General features: G+C 49.1%; 2 protein-coding genes across 2 annotated transcripts in view; both read left to right on the top strand.

Moving 5' to 3' along the window:
- ACSF2 (acyl-CoA synthetase family member 2) overlaps positions 1-2,502 on the top strand; it is a 38,976-nt gene extending 36,474 nt beyond the window's left edge. Inside the window, exons 12-16 of the mRNA XM_006832463.1 lie at positions 462-613; positions 1,567-1,708; positions 1,801-1,911; positions 2,095-2,163; positions 2,452-2,502. Coding sequence (XP_006832526.1) covers positions 462-613; positions 1,567-1,708; positions 1,801-1,911; positions 2,095-2,163; positions 2,452-2,502 — 525 coding nt within the window. The remainder of the gene's footprint in view (positions 1-461; positions 614-1,566; positions 1,709-1,800; positions 1,912-2,094; positions 2,164-2,451) is intronic.
- A 1,746-nt stretch (positions 2,503-4,248) lies between these two features.
- RSAD1 (radical S-adenosyl methionine domain containing 1) overlaps positions 4,249-11,497 on the top strand; it is an 8,485-nt gene continuing 1,236 nt past the window's right edge. The window contains exons 1-6 of the mRNA XM_006832461.1: positions 4,249-4,383; positions 4,740-4,873; positions 4,990-5,194; positions 10,359-10,724; positions 10,863-10,926; positions 11,328-11,475. Coding sequence (XP_006832524.1) covers positions 4,249-4,383; positions 4,740-4,873; positions 4,990-5,194; positions 10,359-10,724; positions 10,863-10,926; positions 11,328-11,475 — 1,052 coding nt within the window. The remainder of the gene's footprint in view (positions 4,384-4,739; positions 4,874-4,989; positions 5,195-10,358; positions 10,725-10,862; positions 10,927-11,327; positions 11,476-11,497) is intronic.

Here is an 11,497-nt window from a genome sequence, read left to right as displayed (position 1 = left end):
CTAGAATCTGTTTACCGTCCCTGCCACTCCCGGGGATCACCGGTAAGGAAGGCAGGGACAAGAGCAGTTCTCTCCCTTTCACAGATGCAGACTGAGGCACACCGAGGCTAAGCTTCCCTTGGCCTGTTAGCTGCAGCCCTTTTCTCTGCTAGACTTTCAGACTCTGTCTTGCTGCTGTCATGCCCCTGCTCTGGCTTCCTTACTAAGGGAAGTCAGAGGAGACTTGCTTCTTTGTATTCTAGTTTAGAAACCCTCATCTGGCCTGGCCCTCCCCCTCTGTCTCCTCGGAATCCCTAACCTGGGCTCAAATGTTGCTTCATGTTGGGCTCAGGACTCTTCTGGCCTTTCTCTCTCTTCCTTTTCTCTGGAAGGAGAGGAAAGGCCAAGCATCCTTTCCCCAAGGGCCCTCCATCCCAAAGTGAGGGGATGGGAAGCCCCCACCTGAAGCCACCCTGTCCCAGGCCCAGATTGTGAACATGGAGACCAGCGCACTGGTAGAACTGAACCAACCTGGGGAGCTGTGGATCCGAGGCTACTGCGTCATGCTGGGCTACTGGGACGAGCCCCAGAAGACAGAGGAAGCAGTCAGGCAGGATAGGTGGTACCGGACAGGGTGAGAGGGCAGGGTGGGCTGGAGGGCTAGCTGGTCAGGGGAGGCTGAGGGCCTTGTGGCTGCGTTGGGAATATTAAACGAGGACAAGGGGAACATGTGTGTCAAGATGGGCCCTTTATGTCTTGGAGACTTCATTTCCAAAATCTGCAAAACAGAGTCATGTGAGAGCCCACTGGGAGGACCGAGAAGTAGGACAATGCACTGTGCCAGTCAAGACTTAAGTCATTCATTATGCACCTACTGTGTGCCAGTAGAGCCCCGGGGTAGTGCAAATGGTCAAGCGCTTGACTGTGACCAAAAGGTTGGTGGTTCAAACCCACCCACAGATCCCTCAGAAGAAAGGTATGGTGACATGTTTCTGAAAGGTCACAGCTTTAAGAACCCTGTGGAATACAGTTCTCCTCTGCAACCTATAAGGTCACCATGAGTCAGAACCAACTCAACGTCTACTGGGTTTTGTTGTTGTTGTTGTTGTTTTGTTTTGTTATTTGTCTGCGTGATTCTAGACACTGCTAGTCTAGCCAACAGCAAGGTGACTGTCTCTTCCCATGTCTGGTGGAAGATAACAGATTACAAACAAGATCATTTCCAAAGCTGACAGACACCAGGACAAAATAAAATAGGGCCATAGGAAAGGAGGGCTGTGGTGAGAAGGGGGCGTTCTTTGGATTGGGTGCTCAGAGAAGATTTCTTGAAGGAGGAAACATTTGATTTAAGACTTGAATGATACAGAAAGAAAAAAAGCCAGCCATGAAAAATTATATATATTTACAGAGAGAGAAGCACTGTGTTAGAGATCTTGGTTTATTAGTTTTGTCTGCCTCCTCCACTAGACTCTAAGTCCAAGGGCAGATGTCTTGTCCATGCTGCATCCCCCTAAGCCTAGAGCACTGCGTTTGCTTAACAAGCGAGAGCACACGTGCACTGAGGCCACACCTGAGCTTTCCTTGCAGAGACATCGCCATGATGGACGAGGAAGGCTTCTGTAAGATTGTGGGCCGCTCCAAGGACATGATCATCCGGGGCGGGGAGAACATCTACCCTGCGGAGCTCGAGGACTTCTTTCACAAACATCCGCAGATACAGGAGGCACAGGTAAGTCGCCTAGCTCAGGGGAACCCAGGGGAGCCCCCAGGGGAACAGGAACTATGGGTGAAGCCGGTGATGTCTGGTGTTTGACCTGGCAGGTGGTAGGTGTGAAAGATGCAAGGATGGGGGAGGAAGTATGTGCCTGCATCAGGCTGAAGAATGGGGAGAATGTCACACCTGAGGAGATCAAGGATTTCTGCAAAGGGAAGGTAGGAGCCTCCAGCCACCTTCCTCTCCCCCACCCTGCTGACTCTGCTCATTTCTTCATTCAGCTCTCCTCAACACTCAGTCAGGGAAGGGGGTGGGCTGGTCCCTGAGGAGAAGCCTGACTCCAGGACAAGTCCAGACCCCTGCCTACCCTCATGACTGTTCCCTCTCCCTCTGCTCTGCAGATCTCCCACTTCAAGATTCCCCGCTACATCGTGTTTGTCAACAAGTACCCCCTCACCATCTCAGGAAAGGTGGGTACGGTGGAAGGCAGTGTCGAGGGGTAGGGCAGCCTGGGGCCTGGAGACCCAGGTACAAAAACCCAGAAAGGCTCATGACTCCCTCAGGGATGGACAAGAGTGTGTGGGGAGACTGGCTGTAGGACAGCCAGCTCATTCACACATGCTCGTTTGCCCTGGACTTCCCTGGGTTTGGCACTAAAAGCCTGAGAACCCCCTCAGTCTTCAACCAATTGAGATGGCTGGTCACCCTAGCTAGCTGGCAGAGGCCCCACACCTGGTTGTCTTTCCTCTCTCCTCTAGGTTCAGAAATTCAAACTTCGAGAGGAGATGGAACGGCATCTGAAACTGTGAAGAAAGGAATGGGGTGGAGAAGGGGGTCCTCCCAAACCCCTTTCCGGCCCATCCCTCCTTCTACGTCTCTGTCTGTCTTTGTGATTTGGCATAAAGAACGTCTCTGTTTTCTTTGGCTGGTCTTTTGCTGGTGTTCTCTTTTGGCAGCTACTGGGGAATGGAGAAGGGAAGAGGCTGAAAGGAAATTGGCATTTCCCGATCTCCTATTCTGTGTCAAAGGAACCCTGGTGGCACAATGGTTAAGTGCGTGGCAGCTACCTAAGCGACTGGCGGTTTTAACCCACCCAGTGGCTCCACAGGAGAAACAACTGGTTGTCTGTCCCCAGGGAGACTGCAGCCTAGACAACCATCTGAGACAGTTGTGCACATGGGGTTACTAGGAGTCAGAACTGACTCCACGGCACCTAACAATAACATTCCTTGTTAAAGATGGTACTAACCACTTTGATGGACACTTTCTACTCAATGTGGTCTTGGGGGTCAAGGCCAGGGGCTTCTTGTTGCAAAGTGCCGTCGAGTCGGTTCCGACCCATAGCGACCCTGTACAGGGTTTCTGAGGAGCATCTGGTGAGCTTGAACTGCCGGCCTTACAGTTCAAGTGGCTTTGCAGTCTGGTGCATTAACCCACAGCGCCATACCAGGACTCTAACTAAGGCCAGGGGCAGGGGTGAAAAATGGTTACCACTTGACTACTAACCTCTTTATTTTTTAAGAAATGATGGGTGTTTAGGGAACTCCAGGTACCAGGCACTATGCTAGGTGCTACCATATATATACATTTTCTCTTGAAATTTTCCCAACAGCCCTAAAATGTTGGCTCAAACATGATAATTGTGCAGGTCCTAGCAGTGTTTTGTTCTGTTGTACATAAGGTCACCATGAGTTGGAACCGACTCAATGGCATCTAATGATGTCATATCCACTTTACAAATGAGGAAACAAACTCAGAGAGGTTCAGTGACTTGCCCAAGGTCACACAGCTGGGCTTAGAACCTAGTTATCTTACTTCAAATCCCACGATCTTTTTACTTCATTGGATGGTTCTTCAGAGGTCAGCTTTCCTAGCCCTCCATTTGTATCCAGTCTCTCCCACACGAACACCACCTCCAATTCTTGGTCCAGCAGGTACAGCCCCAGGTGCCGGGTTACTGTGACCCAGGAGATAACAGCTCACGCTCTTGACCAGGCTTTATACACACTGAGATCTTCTCCTCCTGCGAGATGGAGCCCAAGTGTCCTCTCGTCGCCCACTGATTCCCAAGCTCTGTAACAGATCACACTCACAGTGCTTAGCACACTGGGCTGGTATCCAGCAGGCATTAAACTATTATTTGTTACGTGTTGTGGCTGTTGGTTTGCCTCTCCTGTCTCATTGCGCCCTGGTTTTTATTCACCTACATGTCTCCAGCTTGGAACCAGGTGTTTTAAAAAGTGAAGTAATTGACTGAACGAATGGAGGATTTCTGGATGGGTCACTTTACTCACCTAGGACAGGGCTCTAAAAGGCACGACTTTGAGGTTGTGGTGAGGACGCCTGTGGCCAGTAGATGGCGACGCTACCCCGAGGTCTCCAGAAGCTTTCTTAGGCGAGTGGTGGCGTGCGCGCGGTCACGCAGCTCCGCCTCCTTCCCCTTTCCTTCGGGGTGGCCTGCCTGGTCTATCTGCGGACGCCTTTGCGCCGTGGGCGCAACTCTGGATTGGATTTTTGCCCGAAGCAGCAAGCAGCCTAACACCGCACCCAGCGCCATGACGCTCCCCCAGGTCCGGGCCCGCGACTGGGTGGCAGCGGCCAAAACTGCCCAGAGGCGCCACCGAGCGGAGGGTGCGGCAGTACCCCCAAGTCCGAAAGCTCGGAGACAGAGCGCGGCGCTGTACGTCCACGTGAGTGTAGGGGGCGGAGCTCGCGGGACACGTCCCTGGCTGTCCAGGACCCAGGTGGCGGCCTATCACACTGTGAACCCACGTGCTATCTTTTCTCGCCTCCGATGAGGTCTGGGATGGGACCTGGTGCGCTGGCAGGGAGGTGACTTGGTCGGGAGACGTGAAGTTGATTTCCCTCGAAGCTAGTATCTCATATTGAAGCGGACTTTAAGAATTCTAGTTTGACCTGCCTTGTGGAATGTGTAGCTCAGATGTCATAGCCACTGTTGACAGACCCGAGATGGGAATGGGTTATATATATAATACGTGCGATTGAACCCAGGGCAGCCCTCACCCTCTCCATACACTGCCCCCAGTGGCCGTACTGCAAGAAGCGCTGCAGTTACTGCAACTTCAACAAGTACATACCCCGCGGAGTGGAGGAGGCGGCCTTCCGGAGCTGTCTGGTGACTGAGGCTCGGACACTGCTGCAACTCAGCGGGGTGCGGCGGTGGGTACTGGGGGCTTGGGAATTGTTTGGGAGATGGGGGTGGATAGCATAGGTACAGGCATCCAAGAGGGCTCCTCCAGGTCTCATTTTCTCCATTCTCTCCCCCTACCCCCCAGGATAGAGTCTGTGTTCTTTGGTGGGGGCACTCCCAGCCTGGCCAGTCCCCACACTGTGGCTGCAGTTCTGGAGGCAGTGGCTCAGGCAGCCCACCTGCCCTCAGATGCAGAGGTCACGTTGGAGGCCAACCCAACTTCATCCCCAGGCTCCAGGTTGGCAGCATTTGGGAAAGCAGGGGTCAACAGGCTGTCCATTGGCCTCCAGGTAACCACCTCACCCACCCCAGTGCACCCAGACCTTCAGCAATGTCTTCATCCCTCTAGTCAAATTCATTCATTGGGCAATGATGGAGTTCTCTGGGTGCAGAGGTACACAACAGTTGGTACTGAGAAGTGAATGGTGACCCTTCTGTAAATACGTATCTGCTGCTCTGCTAAACCATCAACCTCCTCACTCATCACTGTGTTTCATACTTCCACCATAGTGTCTAGGGAGTTCTATGGCTCTGTAGGATAAGTATAGGACTGCAAGCCACAAGGTCGACAGTTTGAACCCACCAGCCACTCCACAGAAGAAAGATGAGGCTTTCTGCTCTTGCAAAGATTTACAGCCTCAGAAAGCATGTACAGGGTTACTATGAGTCCCGGTAAACAGCACTTAATAACAACAGGAACCATAATGCCTGGCACATATTTGGAGGAAAAAAACCCAAACCAGTTGCCTTTGAATTTACTCATCAATTGCCATGGGAACCAACGTGGCACATGCGCAAAAAGATTTTTGTAACGTGAAGGTGAGGAAACGCAGGGTGAGACAGGCACAAAGTTTGATCATGGTAGCCTGGTGAGTGTTGCCCTCATAGGGTTTCTACAAAGCATGTACTTTTAGAGTATGTATAAATCAGGGAAGCCTTTCTGGAGGAGGTGACGTTTTGAATGAGGAGGAGAAAGAAATTCACCAGGTGAGAGGGTGTGGGAGAACAGCATTCCAGGAAAAGACATAGGATATGAAAGAGCCTTGCACATTTCTGGGACACTGTGAGCAATTCCTACTCTTAAGAGCAGCGTTTGTCCATTGCTAAAGCTTGGAAGGCAGGAAAGAATAGGAGAGGATAAATAGAAATGGTAAATTCACAGAGGAAGTGGGAAGAGGGACTGCACCCAGTGTCAGAAATCAAAATGTAATTGCGACCGGATAGGGCCTGAAGCCTTCAAGTCGGTTCCAACGCATAGTGACCGACCCTGTATCAGGTTTCCAAGGCTTTAAATCTTTATGGAAACAAAAAGCCTCATCTTTCTCCTATGGAGCATCAGGGGGACTTGAACTGCCGACTTTGCGTTTTGTGCTTATCTTTTAGCACCACATCAGGACTTTGCCACCAAAACAATATTTACTAAGGAGTTTGGGTTGTATCGTAAGGCGATAGGACAGCTGGTGATGACTTGTAAGTAGGAGGAAACATAATCTTACTAGGTCGACCCCTATTAATTCCCTAGTCAGTATTGTCCTACCTTCCAGTATACATACAGTGATAGGATTTCGGGTCATGGGCTTTGTCCTGATGGAATGTACTGAAAGGGATACATCTTTTCTGAGATATTCTTGCCCAAAATGCATATTTTTAGTCTAATTATGAGAAGACTTCGGGAGAAACCTAAATTTGGAGACAACTGGCCCTGGAGACTAACGCCCTCAGATACCAGTCAGACGAATTGAATTCACCCTCCTTGGCTCAACTTTCAGCCAATCAAGAGATAGGCCTATAAGGTGAATAGTAACACCAGGGAGGTACCCACTCTTAAGAACAGTCACCCATAGATCAAAAGGGCAGCATTTGTCCAGTGATAAAGCTTGGAAGGCAGGAAAGAAGGACAAATGGAAATGGTGAACACAGGGAGGAAGGGGGAAGAATCAAAAGGTATAGAATTGTTAAATGGAAAACCAATTTACTCTGTGAGCTTTCACCCAAATCACAATAAAAAGTTTAAGAAAAAACACAATTGGTCTGTACTGTTCAAAATGTAAATGATAGTGTCATGAAAGACAAAGGCAGAGGGTCTAAACTAGATTTATTGTTAGTGCTGTTGATGCAGTTCCGATAAATAGCGACCCTGTATAAAGTGTGAACCGCCAGCCTTGTGATTAGCAATCCAAGTGCTTATCCTATAACACCACACCAGGACTCATAGACTAAATTAGAGGAGTCCTGGGGTGGCACTGTGGACTAATGCGTCAGACTCCAAAGTCATTTGAACTGCAAGATTAGTGGTTCAAGCTCACCAGCTGCTCCTTGGAAACCCTATACAGGGTCGCTGTGAGTCAGAATCGACTCAACGGCACTTAACAATAACAAAAAGACCATGACAGCTGAATGCATTGAGTGACTACAAAATGGCATGGAGGCCACATCTGGCTTCACAAGAGGAAAAGAGAGTCAAAATCAGCTCAAGGTCGATTCCTATGAGGCGAAGGCAGACATGCCTCCACCCTACAACCTTCTCTGCCCTCTTGTGAAATTAGCCATCTCTCCTGCAGCACTCTGCTTCATTCACATCTGGGTTTGGTAATCCGTTGCAATGGTTGCACAGAATTCACAGACAATCCGATTATGGGGTTCATTAGGGGAGTGAGCAGGGTACAATTCAGGATCAGAGACAACTCAGGATGCAGCACTTCTCCACTCAGGAATGCCTCTTCTCTGTTACACTGTAGACATGCCTTGCTGTTGTCTTCTCTCAAACCACATGACCCCTCAGCCTCTGCGGTGCTGGGGTAATTGTTACAAAGCTTCTTTAGTCAGCCTGTAAAAGCCCAAAGGGCACATTCTGCAAGTCAGCCTCCTGCTTATAGGCACTCAGCTTGACTTGGTCCATGGGCTGCCCCCAGCTGCTCTGTCTCTCTGTGTCCTGCTTTTTTCCAGGTACGGATCTCATATTTTTGCTAATGGGTCTTCTTTCTTGATGGTCCTGTTTCTGCTTCTGAGATGGCTCCTTTTAAAGCTAACAGGATGACTAAACTAACCAAACCTCACATTAGGGTCCTGTACTATTTGGAGTCCTGGTATGGTGCTGTCGGAAAAACACTGGAATGCAATGTCGCTTGAACTGCAAGATCGGTGGTTAAAATCCACCAGCTGTTCCTTGGAAACCCTATACAGGGCCACTATGAGTTGGAACCAACTCAATGGCACTTAACAACAACTATCTAATCATTAAACCCTAGTGTGACACTGTAGGATAAGCACTAGACTGGTAACCACAAAGCTAGCCATTCAAACCCACCAGTCACTCTTGAAAACCCTACACAGGATTGCTGTGTGTCGGAACTAACTTGAGGGCACACAACAACAAAACCCAGTCACAAAGATTATGACATCATACTAAGTAAATTCACTGTACCACCTTGACTCTTGGCTGAATCTTGGGGTGGGCTGGAAGGAGGATATTACTATAGTAGACATGGAAATAGTTTGTCAAATTTGAATATGACTCCGTATTAGATGATGGTATTGTATCAGTGTTACATATCCTGTCCTCTGTAATTGGATTGAGTTTATATGAGAGAATGTTCTTGTTCTTAGGAAATACGAAGTATGGAGGATTGAAAGGGTATGAGATCTGTAACTACGTGGTCTGATATGTTGTTAAGTGCCCATAGTGACCCTGGAGCCCATAGGAGCAGCTAGTGAGTTTGAACCACCGACCTTACAATTCAAACCCACTTTGCAGTCCTGCCCTGCATTTATCTTACAGAGCCACACCAGCACTCCACGTCCAATATAGTTGTTGTGTTAAGTACTGTGGAGTCGGTTCCGACTCATAGCGACCCAGCACAGGGTTTCCGAGGCTGTAAATCTTTACGGGAGCAGAAAGCCTTATCTTTCTCCCGCGGAAGGCTGGTAGTTTCAAACTGCTGACCTTGAGGTTCGCAGCCCGATTTGTAACCACTGGGCTACCAGAGCTCCTTTCCAATATAGTAGCCACTATTTAAATGTTGGAGTCCTGGTGTGACGCTGTGGGTTAATGCGTCAGACTGCAAAGTCATTTGAACTAAAAGGTTGCTGGTTCAAGCTCACCAGCTGCTCCTTGTTAACCCTATACAGGGTTGCTATGGGTTGGAATCAACTTGATGGCACTTAACAACAACATATAAATGTTGTAACGTTTAATTTGTTTCATTCATATTATTTATTTCATGAACATGATGTTATACATGAACAGGATCAGCAGCTGCTCCTTTTTTTTATACATCACATTTGTCTGTTGGATTTTTTTTCAGGTATACAACTTAGTGATGTCAATTATATTAATCAGTTGTTCATCCATTACTCATAATCAATGCACGATTTCCTATCACCTAGACAGAAACTCAAGGAACCCTGGTGTAGCACTGTAGGATAAGGACTAAACTGCTAATAACCTCAAGGTTGACAATTCAAACCAACTTGAGGGCACACAACAACAAAACCCAGTCATTTGGTGTGAGTCACAAAGATTATGGTGTCATAACTTGAGGCACTTAACCAACTTGATGGCACTTAACAACAACAAACAGAAACTCTTTGCTTCCTAAACAATGTGATTATGAAATTTAAATAACCACATTTCCCCTGTTCACTAGCATGTGGATAGTGACCACTGTGTCGGACGGTCACGTATAAACCTCCCCATCAGGCTGGCCAAGAACTTACTCTGAATTGAGTCTACATAATAACAAAAATATATGCGTATTTTTGGAGAGAAAGCATGTGGCAAAATGCTGTTGGCGAATCCAGGTGAAGGTGTTTATAATGCTTTTTTTCAAGTTTTGTGTAGATTGAAATATTTTTAAATGAAAACAGACCATTGACTTTGAGAGTCCCCAAAACCAAACCAAACTGTTGCCTCTGAGTCAGTTCTCACTCACTGCCACACTGTAGGACAGACTGAAATTGCCCACTGTGTAAATCTGTATGGAAGCAGACTGTCACATCTTTCTTGTGCAGAGTGGCTGATAGGTTCAATTTTGCCGATTTTTCTCTTAGTGTACGACCAGCTTTAGAATAAAACTGTGCTAAATTCCAGACCTGACTTTGCAATTGTGTGGCCTCGATGAGTTACTAAACATCTCTGAACCTGTCTTCTCATCTATAAAGTGCAACTCATTCAGCGGATTCAGTTGCTGTTGTTAAGTGCTGTCAAGTCGGAACCCTGTGTAAGGTTTCTGAGGAACAGCTGGTTTAAACTGCCTACCTTGTGGTTTTCAGTCCAGTGCTATCCAGCATCACATTAGACACTGCATGAAAGTGCTGGGCACTTGGTGGCCCTTCAGTGAGTGGTAGACCTTCGCATTATCTCCCGGCTCTCTGCTCTGCCCCATGTGTCCCTTGATACTGTGTGTATATTCAGGCTGGGCCTGCGTGCTTACACCCAGCCCTCTCTCTCCCCAGTCCCTGGATGACACTGAGCTCCAGCTGCTGGGCCGGACACACTCGGCCAGCGATGCTCTGCGGACACTGGCGGAGGCCCGGCGCCTCTTCCCTGGGCGTGTCTCTGTGGACCTGATGCTAGGGCTCCCAGCACAGCAGGTGGGGTCGTGGCTAGGACAGCTGCAAGAGCTGCTACGCCACTGTGATGACCACATCTCCCTCTACCAGCTGACCCTGGAGCGGGGCACTGCACTCTTTACTCAGGTCCAACAGGGGGTGCTACCTGCCCCTGACGCTGAGCTCTCTGCTGAGATGTATCAGAAAGGACGGGCAGTCCTTCGGAAAGCTGGCTTCCGCCAGTATGAGGTCTCCAACTTCGCCCGGAATGTGAGCCCTGGGGCTGAAGGTGGGGAATGGATAGGCTGAGGAGTGACCAGGAAATTGTAGCCTTTGGGGAGAGGGGTCTCTGCTAGGTCCTGACTCTCATCACTCTGCACTGAATGACTGTTCCCTCCCTCCCCACAGGGGGCGCTCAGTACCCACAATTGGCAGTACTGGCAGTGTGGCCAGTATCTTGGCATTGGGCCTGGTGAGTCCCCTGTGACAAGATGGGAGTATAAATGGGATGACTCAGGAGAAGCGTGTCTTGGGGCCTGTCATTTGCTGGCTGTGTGATCTCGAGCCATTTATTTAACCTCCCCAAGCCTCTATTTCCTCATATAACAAGTGTGGCAAGAAATAATACCTACCTCAGAGGAGATATTTTAAAGTATGTAATGCCTGACACTGTGGTTCTCTCTTTGGCATGCATCAGAATCACCTGGAAGGGTTGTTAAAACTCAGAATTTTAACAAACCCCATCTTAGAATTTCAGCTTTGTCTGTTGGTGGGCGGGGGGAGGTCAGCCTGCGAATTTTCATGTCTAACATGTTAGACAAAAAGCACACAATGTTGGCTGCTACAGAATGTGCTAGTGATGGTTGTTGTCAGGGGCCCATGGGCGGTTTCTGCCCCAGGGGGCCAGGGGCCACTGCCGGGAGGCTCGGATCCAGACCCTGGAGCCAGACAACTGGATGAAGGAGGTGAAGCTATGTGGTCACGGCACCCGGAAGCGGGTACCCCTGAGCGAGCTGGACCTGTGAGCATCTAACCCGGGACGC

The sequence above is a fragment of the Chrysochloris asiatica genome, unplaced genomic scaffold, assembly GCF_000296735.1.
Source record: "Chrysochloris asiatica unplaced genomic scaffold, ChrAsi1.0 scaffold00007, whole genome shotgun sequence".
Classification (NCBI taxonomy): domain Eukaryota; kingdom Metazoa; phylum Chordata; class Mammalia; order Afrosoricida; family Chrysochloridae; genus Chrysochloris; species Chrysochloris asiatica.
The sequence above is the reverse complement of the archived record's forward strand: the minus strand, read 5'-3'. Positions and strand labels throughout refer to the sequence as shown.